This window comes from Manis javanica, chromosome 7, assembly GCF_040802235.1.
Source record: "Manis javanica isolate MJ-LG chromosome 7, MJ_LKY, whole genome shotgun sequence".
NCBI lineage: Eukaryota > Metazoa > Chordata > Mammalia > Pholidota > Manidae > Manis > Manis javanica.
Genome location: NC_133162.1, coordinates 104,922,392 through 104,944,528, shown reverse-complemented (window position 1 = coordinate 104,944,528; position 22,137 = coordinate 104,922,392). Strand labels below are relative to the sequence as shown.

Sequence of the window (22,137 nt, the reverse complement as noted above, 5' to 3'; positions counted from 1 at the left end):
TTCTGCATGGAAGGAGTAGTTGGAAATATTAAGTGGGATGGCGGCCAGCAGTGGGCGCTGTAGTGATGCGCACAAGAAACAATTGGCTGTGTTAAGGGTGTGGTTGAGAAAGATGGTGGTGTCCTGAATGAGCTGTAATGAAGAGTAGGAGAAATGGGAAGAGGGGCGGGGATAAGAAGATGAAGAGGCGCCGTCAAGAGTTTGGATAATGACTCTTTTGGAATATCTGCTATCTGATGCAACTTGAGAGATTTGGAAATGAGAGGGAACATACTTTTGAGAGATATGAAGGGTACCGTGGAGGGTCGAGGACCTCCCCCATAGTAAACTGAGGCTGTGACTCTGGCAGCTCGAGAGTCCCAGGGATCTGGGATTGATAAGGAGAATGAGCCGTTGGGATATTTCATGAAATGGTTGGAGGAGTAATACTGTGGGTACTGAAAGTTACTCATGTAGTGAATGGCACAAGACCAGTAGGGACATCTCCTGTAGGTGTCTGGCCATCACCTGCAATAGGCTTGTTTTTGGTCATAGAGGAAGCAGAGGTAGGGAGAATAAGGGTAGCTGCTAGTGAACACTTCGGTGGAGGGAGGAAAGTGGAGGTATAAAGGCTCAGAGCAGCTTTTCAGAGGGCAGTCTGGTGTGGCAATGAGGGCAGTAACTTTTGTTTGCTGCTGTGTGTAAGTCTCTCTGACTTTGAATCGCCATACAAAGGAGGCTGGGGTGGTGGGGAAGACAATAGGAATGAGGAAAAAAAGTGAGAGAGCAGTAAAGGAGGAAAAAGTCATGATTTGGGTATGGATGGCAAAGGGGGTGAATGGGATTTTGGAGGAAAGAGGACAGTAAGGTGAGGAGTCTGGAGGGAGGGAGAGTCTGTAAACTTTTGTAGGTTAAGAGATCTTTTAGGTGATGTGGGGACAGAATGGTAAGGGGCGCCCTGAATGTCAGTTTATGAGCTTCTTTCTGCAAGAGCTGTCTAGCGGCTAATGCTTGTAGGCAGGGGGCTCATCTCCGAACTGTGGGGTCTAATTGCTTGGAGAGATAAGCTTCTGGGGCAAAGGATGGGCCTAATATTGGCTTAGGACTCCTAGAGCTTGACTGGACTTCTCATGAATGTATAATGAGAAGGGCTTCGACAAATCAGGAAGATGGAGAGCTGGGGCTTCTACAAGGGCTTGACGGAGCTTAATAAAGGAGTGCCGGGGTGAGGAGGATAATGGTTTTTTAGGGGGGCTCTTGCTGAGGTCGTATAGGGGTCTTGCCAACAGGGAGCAGGGAGAAGTTAGGGATCTATGCTCTAAAATATCTAGCTAGGCTTAGAAAGGAAAGGATTTCTGTCTTGGTTTTGGGAATGGGCAGCTCAGAGAGGAGCTATTTTCTGTCTAAGGTAATGGACTTTCTTTGTTGAGATAGAAGGAATCTGAGGTAAGTGACAGGAGGGGAAGAGATTTGAGCTTTGACGGGGGATACTCGGTAACTTCTGGAAGCTAGAAGGTTAAGTAGGGAGGAAGTGTCAAGTTGAGACTGTTCCCACGAGAGACTGCAGAGTAGAAGATTGTCTATGTATTATAAGGTGGACTTGGAGTGATCATGATGAAACTGTTTGAGGTCCTGAGCTAGGACCTGTCTAAAAATATGGGGACTATCTCGGAAGCTTTGTGGCAAAACTGTCCAAGTGAGTTGTTCAGAATATCTTGTGTATGGGTCCGTCCAGGTGAAGATCAAAAAATCTTGGGAGCAGGGGTCTAGAGGGATAGAAAAATGGGTCTTTGAGATCTGGGACTGAGAAGTGGGATGCCGAGGCAGGGATCTGTGATAAAAGGCTGTATGGATTTGGAACTAAGGAATGGATAGGGACAACGGCTATGTTGATGAGGTGAAGGTCTTGGACAAGGCGGATAGATCCGTTGGTTTTTTTAACAGCTAATATGGGGTATTAAATGGGGAGTGAGTGGGTCTGAGGTAATTTTTGTTTAAGAGAACTTGAATGATGGGTTGGAGGCCTATGAGGGCTGAAGTGGTTAGGGGGTATTGGGCCTGACAGATATACTGAGAGGGGTCACGTAATTTGATAGAGGCAGGGGGACATAGGGCCACGGAGGGGCTTGTAATGTCCCAAACTTTGGGATTTACAGGGTGTATGAGGGCAGAACCGGAGCTTTCATTGGGTAGAGGGGGGTCGTCGGCTATGAGGGCCATCAGAAAGGGAGTACTGGGGGCTGTGGGAGTGGATATAGTTATGGAAACGTGGAGGAGGGGAAGGATGTCTCGTCCTAGTAAAGGGATGGGACACTGGGGCATAACCAGGAAGGAGTGGGAGAAAGGTATGGGATTGTCTTGGATTGTGCATAAAAAAGGGGGGGGTTTGAATGGGAGAATCTGTTTACCTCCTACCCCGACTATAGGAGTAATGGCTGGCGTGGTAGGGCCCCGGTATTCTCACAAGACTGAGAAGGTGGCTCCTGTATCTAGGAGGAAGGAGATGGGGTGACCGTCTACTGTTAAAGTAACCCTGGGCTCCTGTTTGGTGATGGAAATGGTCGGACGAGAAGCCCCCGGGCCCTCCCCAGTCTTCTTCTGCCAGCCCCACTACGGCGGGCTTAGGATGGGGGTTGTTCGTCCAGCCTCCCCTTCGGGTGGTTGGGCAATCAGACCCCCAGTGGCCCTTTTTGTGGCATCTGGGGCATGGGGTGGTAGGAGATCTGGGGGAGGCGCATGCCCTGGACCAATGTCCCTCTTTTCCGCACTTGAAACAAGCTCCTGGGGGGACTTGTTTGTAGAGGGGCACCCAGGTTGTGGTTTTATCAGCTGGGCCAACATCTGAAAATAGGCCTGATCAGCCTTTTGTTTACGGCATTCTTTCTCTTCCTCCCAGTTATGGAAGACTTTAAAGGCCACTGTTAGGATCTCAGTCTGTGGGGTAGTGGGGCCCTGTTCTAACTTTTTGAGTTTAGTTTTAATGTCGGGGTAGCTTTGAGCTAGGAAGTATGTCATAAGGACATGTCTTCCTTCAGGTGTTTCTGGGTCCAGGCTGGTATACTGTAATAGGGCTTGAGTGAGTCTGTCTAAGAACTCAGAGGGGGTTTCGTCTCTCTTTTGAATTATGTCTTGGAGTTTTTGAAAATTGACTTTACCAGCTGCCTTTTTCAGACCTGCTATTAAGCAGGAGGCAAAATTTCTCGCGAGCGGAGACCTACGGCGGTGTTATAATTCCAGTGTGGGTCTTGTTCGGGGACAGCAGTGGGGCCAGGGGGATAGGTGGGGTCAGTCCTATGGGTTTCGGTAGCGTGCGTTTGGGCGAAGTCTCAAACTCTCTACGCTCTTCAGGGAGGAGAGTATTGACCAGGAGCATGAAAATGTCATGATGCGTGAGGCTGTAAGACTGGAGGGTCCATTGAAACTCCCTGATGTATGTCGTGGGATCAGTGGAAAAGGAACTTAGGCATTCCTCTAGTTGGGCTAAATCTCCTAAATGCCTTTGGATCCTGCTACCTCCAGGAGGGGGGGCGATAATTTTGGCAGGCTCTCGGGACCAAGTCTGAGGGGAACTGAAGGGTTCTGGCTCAGTCTGTGGGGGAGTGACGTGGTCTAGCTGCACCTATTCAAGCAGGTCCTGAAGTGCGGAAGGGGGGCAAAGAAAATAAAGAAAGATAGAATCAGACCCACGTGTTGCCAGCCTGCAGCCCAGCTGCTTGCCTCTGCTGCTTTAGTTAGGCTTGAACTCATGACTGAGGTTAAGAGTCCCATGCTCTACTAACTGAGCTACAGCAGGGCTCTAGTTAATTGCTTATGAAATGCGTAAACAGAATGTTCTTTGTTCTCCATTCCTGCCACATCGGCAAGTGGAGGAAGGGCATAGCTAGAAGCAGGGGCGGTGTTTCTACACATCTTCAAGGTCTCCCTATTTTCAGAGTGAAGAGTCTTGGCTCATCTTCGAGGACAAGATATGTTTTTGTGGACAGATAACTTCCAAGGACTGCACTGGTTGTTCTCTAGCTTGTGCTTTTCCATGCTGCGTTCAGACATGGGGGAAGGTGCTTTCCCATTCTCCCTACAAACATGTGAGAAGACAAAGGCGGTCCCTAACAGGGGAGAAATAGGTGATGAGGGCAAAGATGGAGGAGGCCCCCGGACCTAGTTAAAGGGGGGGGGTGAAAGGCTCAGGCTTAATCTGCAGGGGACGAAGGCGGAGGAGGTGAGATGGGGGAGGAGATGGTGGGGAAGGAAGGGAGAAGGGCTGTTGTAGGAGAAGAAGGGGAAGGGAGTGAACGGGAGGCTTCTGCGGGGGCAGCGGCTTGCAGGCTAGGAGAACTTGGGAGGGGGCAGGGGGGAGGAGGAGGAGGAAAGCTTCGATATAGGGAATCTCCTTCCATTTTTTCAGGCGCTGGCAGTAGTTAAAGAGATTGCGAGTGATCTTAGGATCAAGAGTTCCCCCTGTGGGCCATTGGTTGTTATTGTCTAGGGGGTATGTCGGCCAATCTTAGGAGCAATATTTACGGAGAAGTTTTGGTTTTATATCAGGCGTCAGGGAGAGGGTAGCCAGATACTTAAGCAGGCATTTAAGAGGTGAACTTTCAGGGAGGGATGAGGAGGCTCCCATGGCTGAAGGACAGAGAAGGAGATAAACAGGGGAAGATGAACGGAGATCCTCGGACTGGAAGCAGACCGCAAGGAGACAAAGGGCGTCCCCAGTGATCCTTGGTGGTCTGCGGAAACTCGTATACGAGTCGGAATTTCTTAGGAAGTGTGGGTCGTCACCCAGACTTCCCTAAGAATGCAGAGTGCCGGAGTCACAAGGTACCTAGCGCTAGGCGTTTTCGGCAGAGAGAACAAATTTCGGCAGACTGAACAGAAGGAGGAGGGGGCGGGAAAAGGGAGCGTTCTCATCCGCAAAGTAGTCACCTCGTTTATGGCTGTTGGAGGGGGGTGCCTGAGAGTCTGCCGCAGCCGTAAAGGCTTGAGGCGGGGATTTATGGCTGTCGGAGGAGGGGCCTGAGGGTCCGCTGCAGCCATGAACGCCTGAGGCGGGGATTTATGGCTGTTGAAGGAGGGGCCTGAGGGTCCGCTGCAGCCGTGAAGGCCTGAGGCGGGGAGAGTTCCCTCCTTATCCCCGAGCGTCAGGGCCTTGCCGGACGATCACGGTCAATGGCACTGCGATAGCTCAGGGAAGAGTGGCCCACTCGGGGGGGAAAAACTTACCTAAAGGCCAGAGAGGAGTGGTGAGTGTGATGAGCCAGCGCCGGAAAAAGAGGACGAGGGCAAGCTGCTGCTGGTGTTGGGGGGAAGACGGGGCCCAGTTGGGGTGTCCGGTCTCCCGGGTTTCAGCACGAATGAAATGAAAGGAGCGACACATAGCAGCAATTCACCGGAGAGTTCCACTTTATTAGGGAAAGGTGCTGGGTTATATAGGAAGGGGCATGAATTGATTGAGGTGTCACTTCTACGGGGCTGGTGGCTGTTGGCTAGGTGCTGGGATTGGGAGGGGGGCGAGAGGTGATTGGGCTTCAGGTGGCGCCGGCGGGAACTGAGGACCTTGAAGAGAAACCGGAAGTTTGCCATCTTACTGGTGGGGGCCCTTCATGGGAGAAGCATTTTAATTACAATTATTTCTTACCACCTGTTTCACAGAAGCTTAAGTTGGTGCCCATATTCACTTCATAAAAATTTATTTGATAAAAAAAAAGGACAAAAGAAAAGTAATCAGAAGCATTTTACAAATACAGGAATTTTACATTCATGTTTAGTATCTGTTAAGTTATCTACAGATTTTGTTAAAGATCACTTCCTTCTTTAATTAACCAGACATGTCCCAAATACCTGCTGGAATCTCCATGAGGAGCTAATGGTCAGAGTATGTCTCTGTCTCAAAACATCAAGGATATTGTGTTCTGCTTTAAGCTAACCTGTGTGACGTTATACCTTTGAGTACTTCCAGTGCAGTAACGTCTCCTGTATCCCCTTGCCATCACAGTCCATGTGCTTCCTCCTGCTTACCTCCTCAGTGGTTTCCCTCTTTCTGACTGTGTAAGCACTCCCATGTCATTTGCTCCCATAGGAGAAGCTGTTTAGAGTCTCATTTACAGTGACAGAAAAATTAGCTAAGTGAAATGTTACATCCCTGCACAGAAGTTACTCTGTTTTGATACTCAGTTTTGAAAACTTTATTTGAGAAAAGGTAGAGGGATTCTCATCAAGTACTTAAAAGAGAATTTATTTACTTCTCCTTAAAAAGAGTTAGTTCACCACCCATATGTACATTCACATATGAACCTTCACAGAAAATGAAAGAAAGAACTGAACTACTCAAAATATATGTGCATTTTCAGATACTCAGTTGTTTTAGTAGCTCTTAAACTTTGTTAGGTCCTAAATCCTTTAGAAACTATGGAGAGAGTAAAGAACTGCTCTCCAAAAAGGCACTTATAATACAGACATTTGGTAGACAATTTCAGGTTTATCTCAGGCTGATTCCCATCCAAGGTCTTGTGAAAGGCCCATGGGTCCAGGTTATTCAGTTAACTAAACTGTTATTCAGTGAATATATATCTCTTATCCGTTCCCACCCAAAACATGAAATTATTGTTTGGATGTATCAAAGAGATTTGCTTGCCTGTTTTTCTGTCAGTCATAGCTGCAAATTGTCAGCGAAATCCCATCTACCAACTTCCTGTCTGATTGCTCAGGGGCTACAATCAGAAACATAACTGAGAATATGGATCAGGTTTCTAACTGATTATCTCAGAGGAAGTCTTCATTCCTGCTATGCCTTACAGCTTCTGGCAGCCCCATGTGCAGGTTACTAACCTGTAAGGTTCGCTACCTGTAACTGCGTACATCATTGTCCAGTTGAGCCATCATAACACTGGCAAGAGTCATTGCTACTGATTAATTTTGCCCTCTCCTTAATCTGAAATTACACTCTCTAAGTGTATCCTTTGGTTCCTGAAATTATATAAAATGATTCCCTTCTACCCACCCACTCCTTTTCTGGATTTTATGTGCTCGAGTCTTTTTATTATTACCCAGGCAGCCATGGTTTCAAAAGAGCCCCTATACTGATTGCTACAATGCACTGTAAGTCAACCCTCCAACTGGCAGAGGTATACATCAAGTTCTGACTACTGTCAGTCATTGCTAACCTTTATCTCAGCCTCCTCTGGCACATAATAAGCATTTCTCAAATGCTAATTTTCAAAATTAATCATTGCTTAACTAGTAAAAGAAGTTCTTTTAAAAATAGCTTAAATAACTTAATTAAAGAGATCAAGTGTAAAAGCTGGTATTTTAAGGTGCTGAGAATTCTTCTTTGAAAGATTTCATAGGGTTTTGCACTGTTGGGAGGAATTGCTTTTTTATAAACATCTGAAATAATTTTGTCTTACTTTTTGGTATGGAGTGGAGAGATTAAAATGTTTTTAAAGAAATTCTTTAAAATGTAGAATGGGACAAAAATTCTGATAATTTGATCCTGATTTGATACTTTGATATTAAGATTCTTTCTGAGTACCTTAAATAATGTATTGGTGACAATGGCCTATTCTTAAATATTTTATTTATTTTTTATATTTTATACTTCTGTATTTTATTTATTTGGCTATTTTATCTTCTGCTCTTAAAAATGTCTTCAAAAATTTATCTAGGAAGAGAGCCAGTTGCAAGGGGGCCAGTAAGGCAGTAAATTGAAAATGAGCATGTAAGTGAAAGACTCCTTGATCAATGGTGAAATCCTTAATAATCTTCTCCTGATCAACAGTCAGGTCACTAATAGCCAGTATTCTATACTTGAGGCAGGAGATTGGAGGACTCCCTGCTGGGCCCTGAAAGCACTCTGGAAACTGAAAGGGCTCCCCTGATAAACAGTCACTGATCACCTTCAGTGAAGTCCCCCACATGGAATTTCCCATACCGCTGTAGCATATTATTATTAAATATGAATGGACAGTGAAGGCCACCAGTCATGGAGAAAAACCTCTCACATACAAAGCAGAGACCAAAACAACATGTAAGCCAAGAAAAGGATTTAAAGAAGTAGAGACAATATAATGAGCAAAAGAAATTTTTTAAAAAACAACAACAAAACTACCATTAATAAACAGAGAGAAGCAAAAGAAAATATACCCAGGAAACAAGAACAAGGAAAGGGAGAAATTAGAGAACAATAAAAGCTCTTAAATACTGAACCTGTAAGTTTAGAAAATAATTCAGCAAGGATGGAAAGGAAGGTAATGAGGAAATCATATAGAAAATAGAACAGAGATGGAAAAATGTCATAGAAAATTAAATGATTGGTTCAGAAGTATACTGCCAAATAGGAGTTCCAGAAAAAGAAGACAGAGAAAATGGAAGAAGGAAAAATAATGTAAGACAAATTTCCAGAACTGAAGGACCTGAGTTTTTCTGATTCAGAGTGCCCACTGAGCACTTAGTATGATGAATGGAAGAGCAAAACACACACACACACACATACCCTCTAAAGTCACTTCTCCTGACTTTCTACCTTAGTGTTCCTTTTGTGTTTCATTCCGCAGTATTTCTTCCTTATTCCACCCTTAATGTTGTTCCTTTGCTTTCTGTCCTTGACCTCCTTCTCTCTCCATGTATCTTGACATCCAGCCCTATGACTTTAACCACTTCTGTATGTCAGTGGTCCCAGATGTGTAAATGCAGTTGTCTCTCTCTTGGACTCCAGGCCTGCTTTCTGGCACTCTCTACCTTGGTACCTACCAGTCTGACACATGTCTAAAAGTGGACTTATTTTCTTATCTCTTCTTTTTTTGCCTTCTAATGAGTCCATTTATCTTCCTGTATTACAGTAACTACAGATATCATCCCTATAATGTTACAAGTCAGAAATTCAGGAATCTAGAGATCACTCTGGGCTGCTCTATCTTCCTTATCCTTCACATTCAATCAGTATGTCCTATCAGATCTTCTTGGTGATAAGCTCCATGTGTCCTGATTCCCAGGCAACCCTCTTATTCATTCATTCTTGTATGTGAAGGGGTAACCAAGGTCATTGGATGCTTGAGGAGGAAATCTATAGCATGAAAAAGGTGAACAAAACAAGCTAATAAAATTGATCCTAAAGATAACTTTTTAAAGTCTCAAATTAGCCTCAGATTTGAGATGATATTAGAAATACAACTAAAATCAAAATACTATGAAAAAGGAACAGGGAACAAGAAGGAACTTTTAGATGCTAAAAATTTGGCTGCCAAAATAAAGGGTTTTCTATAGAAGGGTTGAAAGATGAAACAGAGGAAAACTCCAAGAGTACAGATGGTAAAAAGACAAAAAGAAGATGTGAGATAAAGTGAAATTTTGGGATTCCCCACAGTGGTCCCATAGGCAAAGAAAGCTGTGCAAGTTGTAGAGGCCCCAAGTCAGCCAGGTCAGCTCATGCTCTGCTATGAAGATGCCCTCTAGCCACTCATGTCTGTGTCACAAGACCGTCAATAACCTCTCACCCTTCACAAATGACCAGAGAAAGCCAGCCTGGAATGCTCCAAAGAAGATAAACAGGTCTGGTTCTTGTATCCTTCCTTGGTAAAACCCTTTAGGAGAATGATTAACAATTCTTATCCTTGCTTCACTTAGGACATAGATAGCATCAGAATAGTCATTGTTCTTTTAAGGCAATGCCGTGTCTTAAGACTGTCCCCCTCACCTCCCTACACATACCCTGCTGTAAAGAAGTATTTAAGATGTCCCCAAATGAAGGGATTTGGAGCAGTCTATCAGAACATGCTAATAAACTGACTTCCAAGCCATGGTCCTCAGTAAGACACTGAATAAACTCTTCTTAAACACAGCAGCAGTTTGATTTTAGTCAATAAAGGAAAATACAAGAATAAAACTATAAGACATAAATGTCTAGCTCAATATTCTGCTAACAGGAATTCCAAGGAAAGAGAAAATGAAGAGGAGATAACTATCAAAGAATAATAGGGATTTCCATGAGCTAAAGATAATCAGTACTATTCAAAATCAAGTATCCTGCTTGCTGAGCAGAGTCATATAAATATAGATGATACAGATAGAGATCATATATAAATATAGATCGTGAAATTTTAAAACACCAAGGATAAAAAGAAAGTCCTAAAATCCTCTAAAACAGAAAAGGTTTGCAACCTATGATGGAGCATCATCATCCTCATCTGATGTTAGAGGAAATAGAGCGATGTCTTTAAAGATTTGAGAGATTTCTCTCTATTGTAAAATCATCATGGTTTATTTAGCTAGAAAGTGCTGAATTTGTTCATGTTTGCTGATCATTTGCTAGTCTTTTCAGAATACTGTAAGCCCTCTTTGCAGTCCTTTTGTATGGAATAGAATATTTTATTTAAATGTTTAACTATCTTCTTTCTTTGTTATATTTTTTTTAACACCAAACTCAATTAGTCTGCTAATCTTGGCTTTTCTCCACCCTTTCATTAGAATTTCCCTCATGCACTGTATTAAAAATCTTATCTTAATGGTTAATGATTGTCTTGTCTTATGGTTAATGGTTTCATTGTTTATATTTTTATCTAAATTCTGTAACTTCCACAACTAATTAAATAAACTTTTTATAATATGTGAGAACATAAAATAACAGCCATACAATATAAAAATTGCACATTATTGGGGGGGGGCAGGGGTGCTTTTTTCCTATAATAGATGTTTTAATTTTCCATTATGGGAACAGCCTAAATCTCCCTCTCTCCTCTCTCCCTCCTTTCCTTCCTCCCCTCTCCCTTTTTTTTGCAGGGAGGATTAAAAAATTTTATGATCTTACACACACACACATATAGATATATATATATATCTGTGTAAGATTTAAAAATTTGCTATTCTAACCCCTTTTAAGTATATAATTAAGTGGTAATGCCGCTTAATATTACATTCACAATGTTGTGTAACCATCACCACTATTTTCAAAACTTTATCCCAAACAGATTATGTAACCATTTAACAGTAACTACCCATTTCCCATTCCCTCTGCCCCCAGTAACCACTAATCCTTCTGTGTCAGTAAATTTGTTAAATCTTTCTTATGCAGCACTACTAGGTGCAGATAGGACTTATTATGTGAAATATCTCTTTTCAGTGTATGGTATTTTGCTATCATTATCTGTCAATCTCTGTCTTTGTTATCTATTGCTGCATAACAAATTACCCCAAACTTAATGCCTTCAAACAACCCTAGTCATGTATTTTTTCTTACTGGTTTCTGTGAGTGAGGAATCCAACCACAGTATAATGGAGATGATGTATGTCTGTTCCACGAGGACTGGGGTCTTTGCTGGAAGACCCCCAAGGCTGGATCTGGAAACATCTGTAGGCTTATTCACTCACATGTTTGGCAATTGATACTGGCTAGAACTTAGGGGCCTATCTGGAGTTGTCAACTTGAACATCCACGTATGGTTTCTCCATGTGGCCTGGTTTCCCCACAACATGGTAGCTAGGCTCCAAAGGCAAGTCTCCCAAGATCTGAAGAGAGAGAGAAAGAGACAGACAAGAGCACCAACAGCCAAGTGGAAGCCATGTTACCTTCGATGACCAAGCCTCAGAAGTCACACAGCATCACTTTCCCTGCATTCTTTTGAGTCAGACAGTTACAAAGGTCCACCCAGTTTCAAGGGAGAGGAACACAGACCCTTCCTCTAAATGTAGGTGTGTCAATGTCACATTGTGAGAAGAGCATGTGAAATGAGGTAAGATTGGGACCATCTTTGCAGATGTAGTCTGCCGTGGTGTGTGTCCATGGTGGTACCAGTTCAGGCCCTAGCAGGACTTCTCTAGAATTAACTCCTTTCATTTACCTTAACTGCCAGTGAATTAGTTGGGAGACAGGTACCCTACTTTAACTAGGAGGTTAAGATTTACACATTGGAAAGAAGATGAAAAACATGAGATAATGATGTAGCTTTTCTTAGAAAAGCGAAATATATTTCTTGGAAACAAGATAATTATTTAAATGTATCTGTTAAGCTGTTCTAATTAATATCTTTAATGCTGTTTGAAAAATACTTCCTGTTCAAGAAAACATTGTAATATGAAAAACATTATGTTTATAGTTTGGTCATGAAAACATTTTTCTAGGTTCTTGATTAACTTGAAATATTTAAAAACACAGTCACCTCCTTTCCCTGACATACATCTAGAGCAGATAGTTTATGAAGAATTTTTTATGATATAACTTCTGTAGCCAAATTACCTATCTCTCTAAAGCTTTCAGGTCCTCATCTTAAATATGGGAAGCATAACAGTGCCTGCCTCTCAGAGCTGGTTGAAGATTAAATGAGTTAATATATGTAAGGTGCTTGGCACAGTGTAAGTGCTAAAGTTAGACACAAGAAGTACATGGATGTGTTTGTGGTGTTCTGCATGTACATATATATGAAGAATCAGCATAATTGAATTCATTTCCAACAAGGCATTCAAAAGATAAAGGAATATGATTAATGAAAATAGTTTGTTAGGCTGTTTCACTTAGAAATAACATAATAGATTGCTACTTAACTTGATAACTGTTTTTTTTTTCTAGTTTGAAAAGGAAAAACAGCATGATATTCGATCATTCTTTTTACCAAAACCTAAGAAAAGACAGTTGGTGACCTCCTGTGATGAATCCAGAATATTCCAGGAGAAAAATACTGTAGCACCAGTAGACCCTGAAAGAGTAGCCACAAGAGATATCATTGATTATGAAAGCAATTTTGAACCTGAAGCTAAAAGATTGAAGTCAGTCACCACCGGTGACCACTGCAGTCCCCTGGAGGAGAAACCCTCCTGGCCCAGGAAGACCCGAGCTCTAGCCCAGACAGCCACCTCACCCCTTACTGGAAAGGGCTGGCAGTGTGGTTTCTGCACCTATATCAATAACTCAGTGTTACCTTACTGTGAGATGTGTGAGAATCCTCAAGGCAGTGCTGGTGAGTACCCAGAGGGTGACCATGGAGGGGGCTGGCAGTGTTGTCTTCAGCTACCCTGTGCTTCTAGAGACGACTGATATTCTCAGAGGTTAGCATGACTCAGTGCTGACTTTCATTTTTAATCTGGAGTAAGAACTTCACATACTGAAGACTGTGAATCTGTCCCCCTGTGGAATGTGAAAAGCTCCTGGTTCTGTCAAGAATGTATATCCCCAAGCGTCTGTGACATGGCATTAATTTGGCACAAATGGACATTTCTCATTAATGCCAGCAGGATGTGAATTCAGTGGGCAGGAATAGAAGCTCTGTTGCTATGACAGCAAATATGTCTTATAGTCATAGACCTGCTGTTTTCTTCCCTCTGTAGATAATACTTGTTTTTAAAGAAGTTAAAGATTATTTTCGTTTAAATAGCAAAAGAATCCAGTTTTGCTTATTGCCTAGTAAAATATACATTGTGCCATGTTTCTTATATGACAAATCATAAAAAATTCCTCTATAGAGCCCTTAAGAACCAATTTGGTATGTTTTATGAGTCTTTTCTTTTCCAAGCATGTTGTTTTGAAAGAAGTCATAAACCCATTGCAGAGTATGTTTTTATAACCTGATATACCATTTTCTGATGTTTTATTTCTGAAATGATTATTAATATTTGTGGTATCTTGAGAAGAACACCAACAGTATTCCTTTTGTTCCCATTTTTAGAGACCATTTTTAAGGTAACTCAAAATGCCAAGCTGACAGTTTTGAAAACTGGAAGAAATCATTCTGTTTTATCAGTTTTGATAGTTGTACACATTTACTTTTCCATCATTCGTGAAGTGTTCAGAGTATTGATATTAATAAAGATTCAACTAAGATAAATACTTTGATACTACAATACCTTCCTGCCTTTCTTTGCTTGGCTCTTGGTTTTGATCTGAGAGAAAATGTAATCAATAGCTTAGTCTTTCCTCTTTCACTTCTGGGTGTTCCTACCAAAACTTACAAGTCTGCCATCTGGGTGGTTATATTTGTAATGTGGACACCTGTTGTCTATGAACTAAATTGGAACCACAAGCTTATTCTATATAACATCTCTCACAATTTGCATTACCTCATTTAATTTCCAACTGCTACCAGCAATAAAAATAAAGTATCTCGTGACTACACAATAATGTCAGTTCACATTAAGTATCTAAGTTGAGTGATTTAGCAACAGAAATCATAATTTAATAGGGCTCTATAGTTCTGATTTTTCTTTGTGATACTAAGAGCGACAGTGAAAGTTTCTAGACCTTTGATCTAATAAGCAAACTCTCAAGCAACCTAAAAAGAAACATATTCTAAGTAACAGGGATACTACTGTATATTAAAGTTAAGATCATTAGAATAAGACTGCAGTTTGGCATAATGATTTCCAACCTTGACTTGGATGCATTCCAAAAGTATTAGAATTTAATTCTAATTCATCTAAATTTGTTAACCAGTGCCTCCCATATAACACTTTGAGGAATCCAAAAAACTCAATGAACAATATTAGAATATTAAAATTCTATTAAGTTTGTTAATGCAGTCTCTAGTATATTAGAATTTCATACACCATATATTGAATACTGCTAATACTTGTCAGTAAGTAACATTTCTCTTATGCTTTGTTCTTAACATTCATAGTTTATACTTAATATCTTATGGCTCATATATATGCCCAGACTTCTATCTCACTTGAATTGAAGATTGGATATATCCAGTGGCCTATGAAACAACCCCATCTGGATGTCTCATGGGTACCTCAAGCTTACCATGTCCAAAATGGAATTCTTAAGTCACCATCACCACAATGAACACCCAAATCCTGTCTTCCTTGCTTCGTGCTAAAAACCTAGGCAGCATCCTTGATTCCTGTGTCTTCTCTCACATTTGGTCCATCATGGAGTTCTGCTCATGTAACTTCCAAAATATATCTTGATTCTAGCCAGTTTATCTTTATTGCTACCATCCTACTGGAGGCCACCATTATCTTTCTCCCAGACCTCAGTCACCTCTCTATTAGATGGTCTCGTGGTCCCTCTCAGCACAGCAGCCAGAGTGATCCTAAAAACTCAGGTCATTATATTCCTTTGCTAAAATCATCTAACGGATTCCAGACTCATTTAGAATCAAATTCAAGAATATACCCCACGCTCCAGGCTTCCTATATTCATGACCAGCTCTCAGCTTAAATGGAACTCCTTTGAGAGCTTGGCCCTGCCAAATTTTTCAACCCCTGCCTGCTCTGCTTACTCACAAAAATCCTGTTTTATTCTCTTTCTCTGAAAAGACCCAATTTACTTGTTTATCTATTTATTGCATATCTCTACCACTTAGAATATAATCTCCAGAAAGCAGGGACTTACCTTTCTCATTCCTTGCTGCCTCTCCAGCACCTAGAGTAGTACTTTGCCTTTAGTGATTCCTATAAATGTTTCCAAAGAATAAACAAACATAGTTGACTTTGTTTCTTTTTATATGACCGAGCTGTGACGTTTTTTAAACTGGGCTTAGAGTAAATAATTACTTCATCTAAATTTGTTTGATTTTCATAATTCTACACATAGATAACCTCAACTGCACCCAGACTAAAGACAAAAATGAGAAAGATGATTTTCAGAAAGAAACCTCCAAAAAAGTTTGTACCAGTTCTGACTCTGTTAAGCAAGTTCTTGCACAATCAGAACCTGAACAATTGGCTGAGAACAAGGAAGAAATATCAGAAATCGAGAGGGAACACAGATTCACAATCCAGCGAGGGAATGGTAAGTTTCTTTCCATTTCTAGCCCTCCAAATAGTAACCATGTACTTAGACACATAATACTATTAGAGAGTTGCTGCCTTGTTCCAGGTTCCTTGTATTCCCATTTATATTAAAAGTATTTGTAACCACATATTAAGCACTAGTTGGTTGGAAGAGCAGAGCTGTTGGCATTCAGACATTATGTGAAGAGCAGAACCCATACATAGCTGCACCATGTTGCCCCCATGCCTGGTGCCCAGCCTCAACCAAGCCTGGCCCATTCATACAGGGAATGGGTGGTTTTGATATTTGGGAGGTTCTTCTGGGCAAAATAGTAAGATTAACAGGTTATTAACAACCACGGCTTAAGATAATTAAGATAGTTAATCCCTTACACATGAATTTCTTTTAAATGGCTTTAATAAATTGGCTTATTTTAAAATTAGGGTTTTGTTTTTGTTTTTAAGAAAATGGTTTTAAAGAACATAATTTCAAGACTGAATGAATCATGAGCACTTGGAGTCAACCATGTAATGTTTCAGATTTATTTACTTTTTGGTTAATTCCATTCATTACTTATAGCTGTGATAGTTGGCAAATACCAGCCTGTATGTCACTAACTTTATGCGGCGGCTGGCAAGAGATGATGAGTACTTTTGGGTTATTTTCTTTGTTACTCAGTTAGTGACTATAGAACCCCATATACTGACAATTCTCATTGTAACAACCCCCAAATTGGTGGGATTGACTGTTGAAGTTTTTCATTTTAAATCAGTTGCTATTAAACACAGATATAATTCAGAGTTGAATCCATAGCTGAAATGTTCATTTGGGAATTTCTAAGCTCAGAGCATCCTCCTGTCTTCTTCCCTCAGCCTTCCTTCCATCTAATTCCTCGATCTTCCTAAAGAATATCTTGAAACGGATCCTGTTCCAGATCTATTGATCTTAACGGGCTTTAAATAGACAATGTAGACTCAGGTGGGCATATACCTTTCGTATCTCTAGTTTACTTACTGCTGACAGTCCCTCTGTGCTGAAGAGGCTCTTGGATTAAACATCAGACTTGGAATAAACAACTGGCAGTTGTCATCAATGGGGCCGTGAGTCTCTTCATGGAGAGAATACTGGCTTGTTAGTTATAAATTGGTTCCTTGATGAAGACATATGTTAGCTTTACTTACACATACTTTTTAAAAATCACTAGACTTAGAAATTCTATTCTGTTAGTGAAGTTTGCATTGGCTGCAACCCCTCCAGACAATGCCAGTGTTTCTCCCTATATTCGTTCCCTCTTCTATTTTTAACTTCTTACAGCACTAGACTAAGAACTCCATGTGCTTTACATTTCCCCACTAACATTGACTTCCATGAAAAACAAACTGAAGGAAGACAGAGAAGGCACACTGTATTAAAATGTTTATTCTCCCCACATATGCTCTTTTACAACAAAAGTGATATGTACTTTGCTGGACCTGTGGGTTCTGTTCTAACTGGAATTCTAGGGGTCTGGAAGGATGGCTATATCTTCAAAATATGCATCATCTGTAGTCTCAAACCATTAAATTATACTTCATGGAAACAATGAAAAAAGATGTTTTTCCCCAATGTAGCTGCACCTACCAAGATTATCAACTTTGTCATTGTTCCCATAGTGCTTTTTAATCAAAGAATGACTTAATGATCTTTAAGCATTAATGCAATAAGCATAGTTATTCAAAAAAACCCGAAAGAGACCGTCATTATGCAATGCACTTACTTTACGTATATTAAAAAAGAAAAACTCTAACAATTAAACTGTGATGCAATACCTTAGTGAGAGCCCAGACCAAGTCATGCCACCCTCTGTTGCTTTGCTATTTCTTTCATTTGTTCAAAGGGATTTGGCAGTTTCTCCAGCCTTCAGTTGCTTTGGTTGGCATGGAACAGGGAGCCCTTTTGCACATCTCAGTGTCAAAATGTAGAAAGTGTCCTCTGTTTGCAGGGATCTCCTTTGCTTAGGCCCCAGGAAGCACTTGTTATGCCTTTGCAAGAATATAAAAAATTCTGGGTTTTCCTTCAGTGATACCTATTTGCTTCTTTATTATCATAGATATGCTCACCTGCTCTTATCCACATTTTGAGGGGCATACATGATAACTTTTCTTTTCCATACCAAGTCATAGTGTAACATTTTGAAAACATTTGGAAGATAATTAAACTCAACACATATAGTTATAATAACACACATACTTCAAGTTGAAGGACAACAGTACTGTAGTTATGACTCAGCTCATGCATGCTCAGGCAGTGACAGCCACTTCACAACTACCAACAAGGATTCTGAAGTGCCGTTGCTATTGACCATAAGATATGTCAATTTCAGAGGTGTTAAAGTATGGAAAACATGTACATTTTTGGATTTATGAAATGTGGGTATAACCCACAAACCAAATTTGTCAAGTGACCAATGGTTTGATTAGAAAAAATAAAATATGATGACATTGCCAAGTAGAATGGCAAACAAATCATAGACATCTAGACCTGGGAAACACTTTAAAAGGTCCCTGGGACAGTGGCAGAGGGTGAGATCATAGGCTCTAGGGCCAGAACATTGGGGCTAAGACCTCTTCCTAGAGAAGTGACATTGGCGAGTTAATGTGCCTCAGTTTCCTCCTCTGTGAAATGTACTACTTACTTCTGAGAGGTGTTAATATATGAACTTAGAATAGTGCCCCTGGCATGTTGTAAGATCTTGTTAAGTGTTAACTATAATTATTATTTAGATCTACTTTGATAAACCCTCTCTCCTGCAGAATATGTTGGTCAGCAGAACTAAAAAAATAATAAATGAAAATATTATCAGAAAAGAAGTTTGTCCACTCATCTCCTTTTGTGAATGTAAGGCACCAGGTCATAAGGACTCAGGCACAAAGCTTTTTTGCTGCTCATAATCAAAATGGGGCTCATTGTCTCAACTTAGCCACTCTAGCAAAAACTCGGATTCTTGACTCCTTCAAGACTCCTGACAACTCTTGGTGGCAGGAAATTTTCCCTTATGCCCAACTTGTATCTTTTCAGCTAATTCTGAATTTGTTTCTTTCTTGTTGGGTCATTAGCATAAGTGCACAGAAACTGGTTCTCTTATAAGTCAATACACTCTCAGGTGGCCTACCATGGGAGTTTTATTTCAAGCTCAGACACATGTTCCTCATCTCCTTGTCAAACATGTTGGTATATTTGATCAAGTTATTTTATCATTCTAACCTGCAGAAGATTAAAATAAGCTATTTTGGATAGAGAGTGGGTAAGCCTTCAGGTTCTTTTTTATGTTCTTTCTTAGAACAGTTGAGTTCAGACAGTTTGCCGGTTTATGACACACTGATGTTTCGTGCAAGTAAGAATACCGACCGGATTCACCTCTATACTAAGGTAAGCATCATACAAATTCTGTAGCTTAAAACATACAAAAGGCTTCCTTTTCTCAAGTTTCATTGGAGATACTTAATTTATTAACAGTGTGGTAGGTATTTAGTTCTTTCCCTCCTTAAAGCTAATTCTAAAATTCTTATGTTAAATCTAAGGACAGTGAGAGGCAGAACAACATGGTAGTTAATAACATACACCTCAGGGCCAGACTGCCTGGGTTCCAGTCTGTTATGAACTGGAATCTGGACACGTTGCTCTGTGCCTCAGTTTCCTCAACTGTAAAATGTGGAGAGGAGTTGTTGCAAGGATAAAATGAGTTAATTCCTGTAAATCACTTAGCACAGTGCCTTGCCTTAAGGAATTCAATAAAAGTTAGTTCCTGCCCTCATCATCCCTAGCAGCAGCAGCTTTCTTGAGCCTGAGCCTGAGCCTGCACCCCATGCTGAGTGAACTCTAGGGTGCCTGGATGATTGCTCACATTTCTCCCATAGCCCTGGTTAGCAGTCCAAAGTTTTTAGTGTCAGGACCTCTTTGCACTTCTAAAATGTGTTGAGAGCTCCAAAGACCTTTTGTTTATGTGGGTTATAGCTATTGATATTTACTGTCCTTGAAATTAAAATGGAAACACTTTAAAATATTCACTTATTAAGAGTAGCAATGATAAGCCTATTAAATATTTATACCAATAGCATATTTTCACGCAAAAATAATTATGTTTTCCAAAGCCAAAATAATGTTTTAGTGCAAAGAGTGGAATTGCTTTACATTCTTAGCAATTTCTCTGAAGTCTCTATAGAAGATGGGATTCTCATATCTGCCTGTCTTTGGGAAATGTCACTGTGCATTTGTGAGAGAAAGAGAGTGAAAAAGGCAAATAATATTTTACTATCATTATGAAAACACTTTCGACTTGTGGATCCCCTGAAATGGTTTCAGGAACCACATGAGAGTCTTTGGCTTAGGTAAACTGGCATGAGTATTTGAGGGAAAATTTGCTGAGAATATGAATACTTTTGTTTGGTATACCTATAGTGTCAAGTTTCTAATCTTTATAATAAAATAATATTTTTAACTTCGTAAACTCATGGGCCATTCTATTGAACAAATGCCCTTTTATTTTTTTAAGTGCATTTTTTAAAATTGAGGTATAGTTTAGATACAATCTTATATTGGTTTCAAGTATACAATACAGTGGTTCAACAGTTACACACATTATTACCCCAACTAGGGCAGTTACTATCTGTCTACATAGAAAAAAGTTACAGAACCACTGGCTATATTCTCCATGCTGCACTATCATCCCCATGACCAACTTATATTATGACTGAGATTTTAGTGCCTCTTTTATCCCTCACCCACCCCAACCCCTCCTGGATCCTAACCACCAGATATTTTTCAGCGTCTATGAGTTTACTTCTATTTTGTTCATTTTATTTTGTTCTGGTTTGTTTTTAAATTCCACATATGAGTGAAATCATTTGGTATTTGTCTTTCTCCTGGCTTCTCTCACTTAGTATAGTAACCTCTAGGTCCATCCCTGTTATCACAAATGGGAGGATTTCTTTCTTTTTATGGCTGAATAATATTCCATTGTGTATATGTACCACATCTTCTTTATCCATTTGTCTATTGATAGACACTTTGGTTGGTTCCACATTTTGGCTATATTGTAAATATTTATTTACATTAAACATAGGGGTGAATTATATTCACAGTAAACATAGGGGTGAATACATCTTTTCGAATCAGAGATTTTGTTTTTTCGGGTAAATTCCTAGAAGTGTAGTTACTAGATCATATGGTATTTCTATTTTTAGTTTTGAGGAGTCTCCATACTGTTTCCCACAGTGGTTGCACCAATTTACATTCCCAGCAGCAAGGTAGGAGGGTTCCCTTTTCTCAACATCCTTGCCAACACTTGTTATTTCTTGTCTTTTGAGTAGTGGCCAGTCTAACTGGTTTGAAGAAGAATGCCTTTTTAAAGACGACTTAGGTTGGAGCTGCCCAAAATCAGTTACAGGTTTCCTACCAAACCAAATATAGACATAGATAGCTGGTATTCATGTAATAATATTCAGTTCTAACTAATGATTAGAAGAGCTTGCTAGAAGATGAGATGGCTAGGATCATGAATACCAAAAGCCCCAAGCAGCCTCCATCATGAGACTACAGCCAAGAGAGGCACCAAGAACGAAGGCAGGCAGTAAACAGCATTCTCCTCAAAAGTCTGGACCACAGCCCTCCACGTGGACCCTTCAGACGTGAGCGGGCACCAAGGACTCTTCTCAGCTAGAGGCAAGTCGCCCGCATCCCCCTGTGGGGAGAGCTTCAGGTTGTGCTCTCAGACCATCACATGAGAGTGGCAAACAACGGGTCCCCAGAGGGGCTTGAAGGGCAATAAGCTGAAAGATGGACAGCAGGCAGAGCACAACGTAGGAATGCAGAGGCCCTTGAGCTCGGTACTGTTCACTCTGTGCAGTCAGAGCTCTGCAGCCCGGATTGTCTGCGTAGCGATTTTCCCTTTTGGGTGGAGACAGGAGAGAAACTGCAAACTCTTGGTGAAGGTTGGGTGCACCTGCTGCCAAGCTGAATGTGGTGACGGCCTTGCAGACCCATCTTCTGACTCCGGCACACAGCCTGTGTAGCATGAGCCACCTCACCTGCTTGACATTTCTTTTAATAGCCTCAAGTTCATTTTTATGACGATTCTAAACACTTACATGTCCCTCTACCATTAAGTGTTATTCAGTTAATTTTCTAAAGATGAGACATAAAGCAAATGAAGTGTTAACAGGTCTTTTCAGAGCTAGAATAGAGTCAAGATGCAAGCAAGCTTTCCTTTCTAGCTTAGAAGAGCTGAAGTGAAATCTCAAAGTGGAAATTTATGTAAAAGCCCTAGTTCACTGCCTGAAAGAACACTCCTTAAAAGGAAGGTCAGTAACAGATATTAGCATCCTAGATTGTATTAACAGCATACCTCCAAAGAGCTGTTCATTTTGGTTAGAATCCCACATCCCATTCCAAGTTTAGAATAACAATTACATACCTAAACTTTT

The 22,137-nt window shown here is 40.8% G+C and overlaps 1 protein-coding gene across 7 annotated transcripts in view; it reads left to right on the top strand.

Annotated features, from left to right (window-relative positions):
* ZRANB3 (zinc finger RANBP2-type containing 3) overlaps positions 1-22,137 on the top strand; it is a 331,095-nt gene that overhangs the window by 277,641 nt on the left and 31,317 nt on the right. For all 7 annotated transcript variants that reach the window (XM_073241365.1, XM_073241364.1, XM_073241366.1 and 4 more), the window contains 3 exons: positions 12,533-12,920; positions 15,497-15,694; positions 18,996-19,084. In XM_073241365.1, the coding sequence (XP_073097466.1) occupies positions 12,533-12,920; positions 15,497-15,694; positions 18,996-19,084 (675 nt within the window). The remainder of the gene's footprint in view (positions 1-12,532; positions 12,921-15,496; positions 15,695-18,995; positions 19,085-22,137) is intronic.